We start from the raw sequence: 12,637 nt of genomic DNA on the forward strand, positions 1-12,637 counted from the left end.
CTGGGGTACAGTACTGGTGGAGACGGGTCTGTCACTGTATAACACTGGGGTACAGTACTGGTGGGGACGGGTCTGTCACTGTATAACACTGGGGTACTGTACTGGTGGGGGCAGTTCTGTCACTATAACACTGGGGTACAGTACTGGTGGGGATGGGTCTGTCACTGTATAACAGTGGGGTACAGTACTGGTGTGGACGGGTCTGTTACTGTATAACACTGGTACAGTACTGGTGGGGACGGGTCTGTCACTGTATAACACTGGGGTACAGTACTGGTGGGGACGGGTCTGTCACTGTATAACACTGGGGTGCTGTACTGGTGGGGATGGGTCTGTCACTGTATAACACTGGGGTACTGTACTGGTGGGGATGGGTCTGTCACTGTATAACACTGGGGTACTGTACTGGTGGGGACGGGTCTGTCACTGTATAACACTGGGGTACAGTACTGGTGGGGACGGGTCTGTCACTGTATAACACTGGGGTAAAGTACTGGTGGGGACGGGTCTGTCACTGTATAACACTGGGGTACAGTACTGGTGGGGACGGGTCTGTCACTGTATAATGCTGGGGTAAAGTACTGGTGGAGATGGGCCTGTCACTGTATAACACTGGGGTACAGTACTGGTGGGGATCGGGTCTGTCACTGTATAATGCTGGGGTAAAGTACTGGTGGAGATGGGTCTGTCACTGTATAACACTGGGGTACAGTACTGGTGGGGATCGGGTCTGTCGCTGTATAACACTGGGGTACAGTACTGGTGGGGACGGGGCTGTCGCTGTATAACACTGGGGTAAAGTACTGGTGGGGATGGGTCTGTCGTTGTATAATGCTGGGGTTCAGTAATGCACCTTATCAGCATTAGTCTTATTTGCCCCTTTCCGATGGCCCTGGATCTGTTGTAAATTTGCAGCGTTTTTGGTTTTAATTCCTTTCTGGTGTTTCTGTTTTAATTTTGATGCAACATTCTTTCTGTTCTGTTTTGTTGGAAATATCATTAATACTTCTCTCTTGTGGAATTAGGATTTTCCAATTCTGTGCCAAACATGCCTGGGAGAAAACCCTTACATTCGAATGGTGAGTTTTACTTTCTCTCTTGTGTCTGTCCCTGGGGAGGTTTGGGAAGAGTTGTCTTGTTGGTGGTTGAAACTACGTCACCCTGATTGATCTGAGTGAGGGATGTGGGAATCAGTGAGAGTGTGGGACGATGCTTCAAGCTTCCCTCTGCAGCTGTGACCTACAACTGAAAAGAAAAGGCAGTGTTGTATTACTGTGGCACCTTTCACAACCTCGACTTTCCAAACTTCTTTGAGGGTGGCAGTTTTCTAAAACTCAACAGATGCAGTGTGCACTACAAGCTGTTCACAAATTAGTAAAATAAACTACAAGGATTACAAGATTTATAATGATGTTGCCAGGACTCAAGGGACTGAGTTATAGGGAGAGATTGGACAGTCTAGGACTTTTTTCTTTGGAGCGTAGGAGACTGAGGAGTGATCTTATTGAGGTTTATAAGATCATGAGAGGCATGGATAGGGTGAATGCACTCAGTCTTTTTCCCAGGGTTGGGGAATCGAGAACGAGAGGGCATAGGTTTAAGTTAAGAGGGGAAAGAATTAATGAGAGCCTGAAGAGCAACTTTTTTACACAGAGGGTGGTGCGTATGTGGAATGAGCTGCCGGAGGAGGTTGTTGAGGCAGGGACATTGATAACGTTTAAAAGGCAAAGGACAGATACATGGATAGGAAAGGTTTAGAGGGAAATCGGCCAAATGCAGGCAAATGGGGTTAGCTTAGATGGGCGTTTTGGTCGGCATGGAGCAGTTTGGGCCGAAGGGCCTGTCTCTGTGCTGTAGATTCGATGATTCTATGAAATGATCAGATAATTTGCTCTTGGGTGAGGGATAACTGCAGCCCCCCCCTGGAAAGGTGTGGATTTTGAGTTGTTGAACCAAAGGCCCCATTTGACCTCGCTGGTGGAGGTGGAAGATCCCACAGTCACTGTTTTGAAGAGTGGTGGAGTTCTCCCCAGCGCACTGGTCAAACATTGATCACCCAACCAGCATTGCTAAACAAATTAACAATCTGGCCAATGTCACATTGCTGTTTATGGGAGCTTGCTGTGCACAAAATGGCAGCAGCTGTGTTTCCCACATTGCCAATCGTGACTGTCCCTTAAAAGTACTTCGGTAACTGAACCACGCTGGGACATCTCGAGATTGTGAAAGGTGCAAAATCAATGCAAGTTTGTTCTTTATTAAGAAATTGCTCCAGTTTCCTCCCCTCTTCCTGCAGCTACTCATTCCCGGCGGCCGACAGCTGTACAAACACCCTGAAAACCCCTAAATTGTCCGGATTTGTGAGCCGAGAGTGTGACAGCTGTTTGAACTTAGTGGGCGTCGCAGTTTATGGGGAAAAGGCAGGAGAATGGGGATGAGAAAAATATCAGCCATGTCTGAAGGTGGAGCAGATTCGATGGGCCGAGTGGCCTAATTCTGCTCCTATGTCTTATGGACAACTCCCTCAATGCAGTCCTGGGGCTTTTATTTTTACTTAATAATATATGTGGGGTGGCACAGCGGTTAGCACTGCTGCCTCACAGCGCCAGGGACCTGGGTTCGATTCCCAGCTTGGGTCACTGTCTGTGTGAAGTTTGCACGTTCTCCCCATATCTGTGTGGGTTTCCTCCGGGTGCTCCGGTTTCCTCCCACATTCTGAAAGACGTGCTGGTTAGGGTGCATTGACCTGAACAGGCACCGGAGTGTGGCGACTCGGGGAATTTCACAGTAACTTCATTGCAGGGTTAATGTAAGTCTTTCTTGAGACTGATAAATAAATAAACTTTAATAAACTATAAAAGGTGTTGATGGAGATGCCTTAGTGTCTGTGCGTGATCATCCTTAATGTCTTTGTCTTTTTCTTTATGATTTCAGACAAAGGAGAAGTATGGAAAAGAGTGCAAGGTATGTATGAGTCTGAGCTTTCGAGGTACAGTCCTAGACTCCGAGTTACCCTGTAATTCTCTCATTCCGTCCAATGTCACCTAATGCAACCTTGGAGTTCCCTTTCACTGGGGAAGGAGTAAGGGCTGTGGGGCTATTTGGATAGCACCTTCAGGGAACTGGTACACTGGGTTGAATAACCTCCTGCACTGTACCATTCTCGAGTGAATGGTTAATGATAAGCTGTCATCCTACAGAGATTTCACAGAATCCCTATAGTGCATTCGGCCCATCGAGTCTACACCGACAACGATCCCACCCAGGCCCTATTCTCGTAACCACATTTATTTACCCTGCTAATCTCCCTGACACTAATGGACAATTTAGCACAGCCAATCCACCTAACCGCACATCTTTGGACTGTGGAAGGAAAACGGAACACCCGGAGGAAACCCACACAGACATGGGGAGAATGTGCAAACTCCACGGTAGCACAGTGGTTAGCACTGCTGCTTCACAGCTCCAGGGTCCTGGGTTCGATTCCCGGCTCGGGTCACTGTCTGTGTGGAGTTTGCACATTCTCCTCGTGTCTGCGTGGGTTTCCTCCGGGTACTCCGGTTTCCTCCCACAGTCCAAGGATGTGCAGGTTAGGTTGATTGGCCAGGTTAAAAAAAAAAATTGCCCCTTAGAATTCTAAAACGCATAGGTTAGAGGGATTAGTGGGTAAAATATGTGGGGGTAGGGCTGGGTGGGATTGTGGTCGGTGCAGACTCGATGGGCCGAATGGCCTCCTTCTGCACTGTAGGGTTTCTATGATATCTATGATTCCACACAGGCAGTGACCCGAGGCCGGAAATCAAACCCGGGTCCCTGGCACTGTGAGGCAGCAGTGCTAACCACTGTGCCAACCTTGGAAGATTTCCTGCATCTAGAGACAGGCAAACGCTCATTTCCCTGACTCATTTTTCTGGGACTGGCTGCTAGACTCAAGCCAGAGGTGCCACTCCACATTAAGCGTGGCTGACCAGGAGTCTCTCCCACTCTTACCAGCAACCATTGGTGTGTTTGGAAGGATTTATAGACTGATCAACCTGTTTGACCGTGTGATGGACCCACCATCCTTGGCCATCAAATCCTGGAGTGGGACTCGAACCCAGAGCTTCTGGCTCACAGGCAGGGATGCTAACCCCACTGCGCCACAAGATCTTCATTAATTCCACATCACAATGGTTTCAATCCCGTGTGACAGTTACATCAAGGCTCATGAATTTCTAGGGTTTAAGATGAGCAGTATGATCCAGTCATGGTAGAGGCCATTAAACCTATGCTGGCCTTTTGCTGCTGGACTAATCCCACTCTCCTGCTTTCTCCCTGTTACCTTTCATATCGTACACATTCTCTTCACTCCCACTACTCTTCAATGTTCCTGTTTCTCAGTAAACTTCATTCCAATCTGAAACTCTCTATTTTCTCCGCTTCTGTGAGAGTTTTATTTTGTCGGCCGTCTGTGTGAAAAACCTTTTCCAAATTCTCTTTAGTTCCAGCTATGCAAACCTGCTGCTGCACCCTGCACTGTTCGAACATAACTCCTCCCTCAGCAGTCCGGCACAGAGCCTGCTCCAATGTCATTATTTTGCATCCAAACATTTTAATTAGATTAATAAAATTAAGCAACTTTGAAAATAGATGCCAGTACACAATGAGTTTAACAAATCTCGGTGTCAGTGTGTTGTGTGCACTTCCAGCCACTGGTGGAGCTGTACAGGGTTGTCGTGGCTGTCAGCTGGAATGGGATGATATAACTTTGATTGTGGCTGCACTTGTTGCCAATGCTGTGCATGCGCAATGTTAGTGTTTAATTCCGTTATGTCACCATGTGGGGGGATAGTGGCCAGGAGCAAAGATGGCGCCGCTCAAATCATCACGGCTGTGTTTTAGGCAGTGTCCCTCCAGTCCTAATTGAAGCGATTGGCACCAGTTACTGACAGAGGGCTGGTTTTCTGGGTCACAACTTCAGTCACAGTCTGGCCTCGGGCAGTGAGTTTGGACCGAGCGGGAGTCAGGCATTTTTTTACCAGATGTGGGATTTTGTGGATGTGAGGAAGATCGTTCAGTGCAAGAGATGTTGTTTTTCACGTTATAAATATAATAATCATTTGCCCCGTTAGACTCTGCCCAAGTGTAACAGAGATGTACTGATCCAGATATTAACAATAGCACATTACACAGTGGTTAGCACTGCTGCCTCACAGCTCCAGGGACCTGGGTTCGATTCCCAGCTTGGGTCACTGTGTGAAGTTTGTACATTCTCCTCGTGTCTACGTGGGTTTCCTCCGGGTGCTCCGATTTCCTCCCACAGTCCAAAGATGTGCGGGTTAGGTTGATTGGCTATGATAAATTGCCCCTTAGTGTCCCGGGATGTGTAGGTCAAAGGGATTAGTGGGGTAAATGTGTGGGGCTGTGGGGATAGGGCCTGGGGTAGGATTGTGGTCGGTGCAGACTCGATGGGCTGAATGGTGGCCTCCTGCACTGTAGGGATTCTATGATTCCATAAAGCTTGTGTGCAATGGCGCAGATCTTTCTTTCGGGCCAGGTGGTACCTTCGCCTTCCTAAATTAAAGTATTGGTCAGTGGGCTTGCAATGCAGACAGTAAACGATGGAAATCCACAGCAGATCATCCAGGATCTGGTCATTCCCTATCACAGCAAAGGATAAGCTCTGATCCAGCTTAATGCTCTTGGGAGGTCTTGCTGCAACTGTACAAGGCACTGGTGAGGCCGCAACTGTGTGCAGTTTTGGTCCCCTTACTTGCAGAAGGATGTATTGGCCTTGGAGGGAGTGCAGAGAAGGTTCACTAGGTTGATACCGGAGATGAGGGGTGTAGCTTATAAGGAGAGATTGAACAGATTGGGTCTGTACTCGTTGGAGTTTAGAACGCTGAGGGGTGATCTTATAGAGACATATAGGATAATGAAGGGGCTGGATAGGGTAGAGGTAGAGAGATTCTTTCCACTTAGAAGGGAAACCAGAACTAGAGGGCACAGCCTCAAAATAAGTGGGGGCCGGTTCAGAACAGAGTTGAGGGGGAACTTCTTCTCTCAGAGGGTGGTGAATCTCTGGAATTCTCTGCCCATTGAAGTGGTGGAGGCTTCCTCGTTGAATATGTTTAAATCGCGGGTAGATAGTTTTCTGATCGATAAGGGAATTAGGGGATATGGGGAGCAGGCGGGTAAGTGGAACTGATTCGCTTCAGATCAGCCATGATCTTGTTGAATGGCGGGACAGGCTCGAGGGGCTAGATGGCCTACTCCTGCTCCTATTTCTGATGTTCTTATGTTCTAATGGGCAGCACAGGAACGGGCAGGTGGAGTGTGTGTGGCAACATCATTGACGGATGCGCAGAGGGTACTGGCAGGCTGGGTGCAGTGAAGTGACGCCATCGGATTTCTGTTCGTGCAGACCAGTACACCTACACAAGACGGGTATCAGTGGCCGTCTCATGTTGGCAAGAGACAGGGTGTTTGAGTAAATACTGTACCTTGGTATTGAAGCAACTGTTCACATTATATATCAATGATTTGGAAGAGGGAACTGAATGTAATATCTCCAGATTTGCAAATACAAAGTTGGGTGAGCTGTGAGGAGGATGCAGAGATGCTTCAGCATGATTTGAACAGGCTGAGTGCATGGCAGATGCAGTATAATGTGGATAAATGTGAGGTTATCCACTTTGGTAGCAATAATAGGAAGACAGATTATTACTTGAATGGGTTTAAATTGAGAGAGGCGGATACTCAACGAGACCTTGGAGTCCTCGTGTATCAGTCACTGAAAGTGAGCGCGCAGGTACAGCAGGCAGTAAAGAAGGCAAATGGTATGTTGGCCTTCATCGTGAGAGGATTTGAGTATAGGGATAGGGATGTTTTGGTGCGATTGTATCGGGCGTTGGTGAGGCCACATCTGATTTTATTTTATTTTATTATTGTCACATGTATTTACAGTAAAAAGTATTGTTTCTTGCGCACAATACAGATAAAGCATACCATTTATAAAGAAGGAAACGAGAGAGTGCAGAATGTAGTGTTACAGTCATAGCTGTAAGTGTTATGTGAGTAAGTATTATGTGCAATTTTGGTGTCCTTATCTGAGGAAGGATGTCCTTGCTATAGAGGGGGAACAGCGAAGCTTTACCAGACTGATTCCTGGGATGGCAGGTCTGTCTTTTGAGGAGAGATTAAGTGGGTTAGGATTATATTCACTGGAGTTTAGAAGAGTGAGAGGGGAGCTCATAGAAACTTATAAAATTCTAGCAGGGTTAGACAGGGTAGATTCAGAAAGGATGTTCCCGATGGTGGGGGAGTTCAGAACTAGGGATCATAGTTTGAGGATAAGGGGTAAACCTTTTCGAACTGAGGTGAGGAGAAATTTCTTCACCCAGAGGGGGGTGAATCTGTGGAATTCACTACCACAGAAAGTAGTTGAAGCCAAAAGAAATTAGATCTAGCTCTTGGGGCTAAAGGAATCAAGGGATATGGGGGAAAGGGGAATCAGGATATTGAATTTGATGATCAGCCTTGATCAAAATGAATGGTGGAGCAGGCATGAAGGGCCGAATGGCCTACTCCTGCTTCTAGTTTCTATGTTTCTGTGTAAGCAGATTGTGAATCCACACGGAGGCAGCAACGAGCCAGAGTTTTATTTGAGTCCACCTGGTTCCTCCTGTCCTCTACAAGGGATGCTGCTCTGACTGAGTTCAGCCAACTCAGAACTACCTGTGTCACCTCGCCCTGGCTCAACTCATTTGCTGAAACCCCTCATCTCCCCCTCTGTTATCTTGGACCGTTCCAATCCTCTCCCGCCTGACCTCTTCTACCATAAAGAAACGTCCTAAAGCTCGGCTGCCTGCGTCCTAACGAGTACCTGTCCCACTCACTCCTGGGCCCGCTGAACCACATTCACTCCCAGCCTGGCAACATCTCATTTTTAAAATTGCCATAAAACCCCTCCATGAGCTCACCCCTCCCTATCCTCTGTAACCTCCTCCACACCCACAACCCTCAGATCTCTGCACTCCCTCAATTCCGGCCACTTGTCCATCTGTGATTTTAATGGCTTCATCACTGGGGGCCTTTAGCTGCCTGGGCCCCAAGCTCTGCAATTCCCTCCTTACTCTTCTCCATCCTGTGACTTTCAAAAGAGAACGAAGCAATTACCTGAAAGTAAAGTATTTTCAAGGTTGCTGGGAAAAGGCCAGGGCAGTGGAAGTAGCTGACTTGCTCATACGGAGAGCTAGCACAGACACAAAAGGGCCAAATGGCCTCCTCCGGTGCTGTATGTAACCATTCTATAATTCGGTGATAGGGACTACATACAAAGAATGCTCGGGATCATTGCGGCCGTGTGGGTTTTTATCTGTGCTCTAAATGCTAAGCTTCTGGGGTGAGTTGAATCCATCTTTTTTCCCCTTGTTCCCAGATCTGCTCCCGGCCTTTCACGGTCTTCCGCTGGTGTCCGGGAGCCCGGATGCGTTTTAAGAAAACTGAAGTCTGTCAGACATGTAGCAAACTGAAGAACGTGTGCCAGACTTGCCTGCTGGACCTTGAATACGGTAAGTGTTGGTGAATTCAGTCGGAGGCTGGGGGGGGGGGGGCAGTGGGATTGCAAGTGGTCAGAGTGTTGTCGACCTTGGAAAGGAAGTAGAGCAAGTCCAGAACAGCAAGCCACCAGGTAGGGGCAGATGGGGGAGAATGGGGATGAGACTCGATGGGCCGAGTGGCCTAATTCTGCTGCTATGTCTTATGATCTTATGGTCTAAGTGATGCTTTTGTGATTGTCCTGTGATGATAGCCGATGGTCACCATTTGCCCGATGCTGTAGCTCTTCTGGATATGTGCAGAGGGACAGCTCACTGACGGGTTTTAGAGTGAGGTCCCTCATTGTCGAATGGTCTGCAGACAGTCTTCTATCAGGCTGGTGTATCGAAGGATATGGAGTGGCAGCCGGTGAATAGAATTGAGACATTGATCGCCGTGGTCTGTCTGAATGGTTGGAAATAGACGTGAAGTGTGAATGGTTTCCTCCTGTTCGTCACAATCACTCCAATCTGTAGCTTCCCATCACTTTGAAAATGTCTTCTAAACCTGAAACAGTTGGTGCTCAGGCTTCAAGACTGTTGTACGTAATTCCTTCTACTTCAGTATTTCCACTACCGATCATTATTCAGTGAAGTTGTGGTAGAGGTGATCATTTTAATTCTTTCATGGGATGTGGGTGTCACTGGCCAAGCCAGGACTTGTTGCCCATCCCTTATTCGGCCATTTCAGAGGGCGGTTAGAGTCAGCCACATTGCTGTGGGTCTGGAGTCGCGTAGGCCAGACCAGGTAAGGGCGGCAGATTTCCATCCCTACAACAATCGGGGATTGTTTCATAGAAACCATAGAATCCCTGCAGTGCAGAAGGAGGCCATTGGGGCCATCGAGTCTGCACCAACCACAATCCCACCCAGGCCCCACCCTTGTAAACCCACATATTTACCCTGCTAATCCCTCTAACCTACACATTTTGAGACACTAAGGGGCAATTTATCATGGCCAATGTACCTAACCTACACAGCTTTGGACTGTGGGAGGAAACTGGAGCACCCGGAGGAAACCCACGCAGACACGGGGAGAACATGCAAACTCCACACAGACAGTGACCCAAGCCAGGAATTGAACCTGGGTCTCTGGCGCTGTGAGGCAGCAGCGCTAACCACTGTTTCATGGTCACCATTGCTGGTGCTGGTATTAAATTCCTGATTTAATGAATTGAATTTCACCAGTTGCCGTGATGGGGTTTGAACCCATGTCCCCAGAACATTACCCAGGGCATCTGGATTCCTTGTCCAGTGACATCACTATGCCACCATCACTCCAATGGGTTGAATTGCTCACCAGCGTTCTATATTGTTTAGAGCAGCTTCTTGGGACGATATAACAGAAGGCGGGGACTCCTATTGCCGTCAGATTGAACCGGAGCTGAAGACAATCGGGGAGAACTGTTAAGCAGGTGAAAGAGCGCAGGCCTCGCCACGATGCCTTCTGTGCTTATCTGGGAGAACTGCAGTATCGGACACCATTTCACCACCACGGAACAATTGCAAAGGCTTGAACGATATTGAAGTCATTAACTATTTCAGAGAGCTGTTTGCACCTTCCCTTCACTGACCCTCCTGTAGATCTCCTGTCTGCCCTCTCTCGGTGGCTTGCTGTGCTGGGCTGGACTCACTCCAGTTCCATCTTAAGGTTGGCAACAATATGACCACCTCTTAAACCGATCTCCAATCCCCAGTGACCGAGGAAGAGCTGACAAAGTCCTTGAAATATCATAAAATCTATTTCCCGTCTAGATTAGCACATTCAGTGTAATTGGACCGGGGATTGGAGAAGTAGAGAGTGACTGTCTCCCCTCCTTGCTTTTAGAATTTGAGATTATTTATTTTAAAAATTCCTGTGAATAATGCCGCCCCTATAACATACAGCAGGCAGGTAACTAGATCAGATAAGATCACGGTGAATAGCGGGATAGGAGCAAGAGTCTGAGTGGTCTGTTCCTGCTCTTGAGTTGCATTGATGTGAGTGCCTGCCATTACCTTGGGCGGCACAGTGGTTAGCATTACTGCCTCGCCACGCCAGGGACCCGAGTTCGATTCCCGGCTTGGGTCACTGTCTGTGTGGAGTTTGCACATTCTTCCCGTGTCTGCGTGGGATTCCTCTGGGTGCTCCAATTTTCCTCCCACACTCCAAAGATGTGCGGGTTAGGTGGATTGGCCATGTGCTAAATTGACCCTTAGTGTCAGGGGAACTGGCTAGGGTCAATACATGGGGTTATGGGGATAGGGCCTGGGGGGGATTGTGGTCAGTGCAGACTCGATGGGCTGAATGGCCTCCTTCTGCACTGTAGGATTCTATGATTACATAGTGGGGAATGTGTGTATAATGTGCAAACGGATTTGATTCATAGCGCAGAGCTTCAGTGAGATGTTTCTCTGTAGAACGCTTGGTCGACGTCTTGAGCTACGCCATCTGTTTTGCAATTACTCTGAATCCAAAACGGCTTGATATTGGTGTGAAAGTAACAAGCTGCTCACGCTGGAGTGAATCTACATTCTTGTCCTTCTGTCATTGCTGAGTCTGATGAAACAACGTGTCTCTCTTCCTTCCCATGCTGTTCCTAGGATTACCCATCCAGGTCCGCGATGCAGGAATCTCACTCAAGGATGAGATGCCCAAGTCTGACGTCAATAAGGAGTATTACACACAGAACATGGAGAGAGAGGTAACTGTTGTCTTTTAACCTCTTGCAAGGATTTTTGAAATTAAATGTTCTTATTGAACAGTTGTGGGTGTCGCTGACCAAGCTGACATTTACTGCCCATCTCTAATTGCCCTTGAGAAGATGGTGGTGAGTCGCCCCCTTGTGATGCTGCGGTCCACGCAGTGTCGAAACACCCAGAGTGATTTCTCTGTCGTGGTTTAGTATAATTCAGTGGTTTTTGGGCCATCTCAGAGGGAGGTTAAGAGTCACTCAGGTTGCTGTGGTTCTGGAGTCGCACGTACAAAGAACAAAGAAAATTACAGCATAGGAACAGGCCCTTTGGCCCTCCAAGCCTGCACCGACCATGCTGCCCGACTGAACTAAAACCCCCTACACTTCCGGGGACCATATCCCTCTATTCCCGACCTATTCACGTATTTGTCAAGACGCTCCTTAAAAGTCACTACCGTATCCGCTTCCACTACCTCCCCCGGCAACAAGTTCCAGGCACCCACCACCCTCTGTAAAATAAACTTGTCTCATACATCTCCTTTAAACCTTGCCCTTCGCACCATAAACCTGTGCTCCCTAGTAATTGACTCTTCCACCCTGGGAAAAAGCTTCTGACTATCCGCTCTGTCCATGCTTCTCATAATCTTGTAGACTTCTACCAGGTCGCCCTGAGCAGACTGGCTGTGTTTCCTGTCCTGAAGGACATTAGCGAACCAGATGGGCTTTTAATGACAACCTAGAGGTTACTCCTGGTTCCGATGAAAGATCCTCTTGACCTGAAATGCGAACTTGGAATCTCCCCACAGCTGCTGCCTGATCTGCCGAGTATTTCCAACACTTTTTATTTTCATTTCAGATTTCCAGCGGCCGTACTGTTTAGCTTTTCCTCCAGTAGTGTTGGCATTACGGACAAATATCCGTATTCCTCTGACATTCCTACAGGCAGCACTGCTTAAACCAGGCACGGGCCGACTGAGGTGAAAACTTAAATGGAAATGGTCTAACACAGAGCCATAGAAAATAGGAGCAGAAGGAGGCCATTCGCCCTTTGAGCCTGCTCCACCATTCATTACGATCACGGCTGATCATTCGACTCAATAGCCTGATCCCGTCTTCCTCCAAACCCTTTGATCCCCTTCACCCCAACAGCGATATCTAACTGCTTCTTGAAAACATTAATGTCTTGTCCTCAACTGCTTTCTGCGGTAGTGAATTCCACAGACTCAACACTCTCTGGGTGAAGGAATTTCTCCTTATCTCAGTTCTAAATCGTCTGCCCTGTCTCCTCAGATGGTGACCCTTAGTTCTAGACACCCCCTACCATCGGGAACATCCTTCTTGAATATACCCTGTCTAGTCCTGTTAGAATGTTATCAGTTTCTATGA

At 47.9% G+C, this 12,637-nt stretch overlaps 1 protein-coding gene across 1 annotated transcript in view; it reads left to right on the forward strand.

Moving 5' to 3' along the window:
* The window catches only part of rbm22 (RNA binding motif protein 22), a 28,471-nt gene that overhangs the window by 3,209 nt on the left and 12,625 nt on the right, over window positions 1-12,637 (forward strand). Inside the window, exons 2-5 of the mRNA XM_078231779.1 lie at window positions 1,026-1,079; window positions 2,935-2,964; window positions 8,420-8,552; window positions 11,160-11,260. Coding sequence (XP_078087905.1) covers window positions 1,026-1,079; window positions 2,935-2,964; window positions 8,420-8,552; window positions 11,160-11,260 — 318 coding nt within the window. The remainder of the gene's footprint in view (window positions 1-1,025; window positions 1,080-2,934; window positions 2,965-8,419; window positions 8,553-11,159; window positions 11,261-12,637) is intronic.

This window comes from Mustelus asterias, chromosome 16 (assembly GCF_964213995.1).
Source record: "Mustelus asterias chromosome 16, sMusAst1.hap1.1, whole genome shotgun sequence".
NCBI lineage: Eukaryota > Metazoa > Chordata > Chondrichthyes > Carcharhiniformes > Triakidae > Mustelus > Mustelus asterias.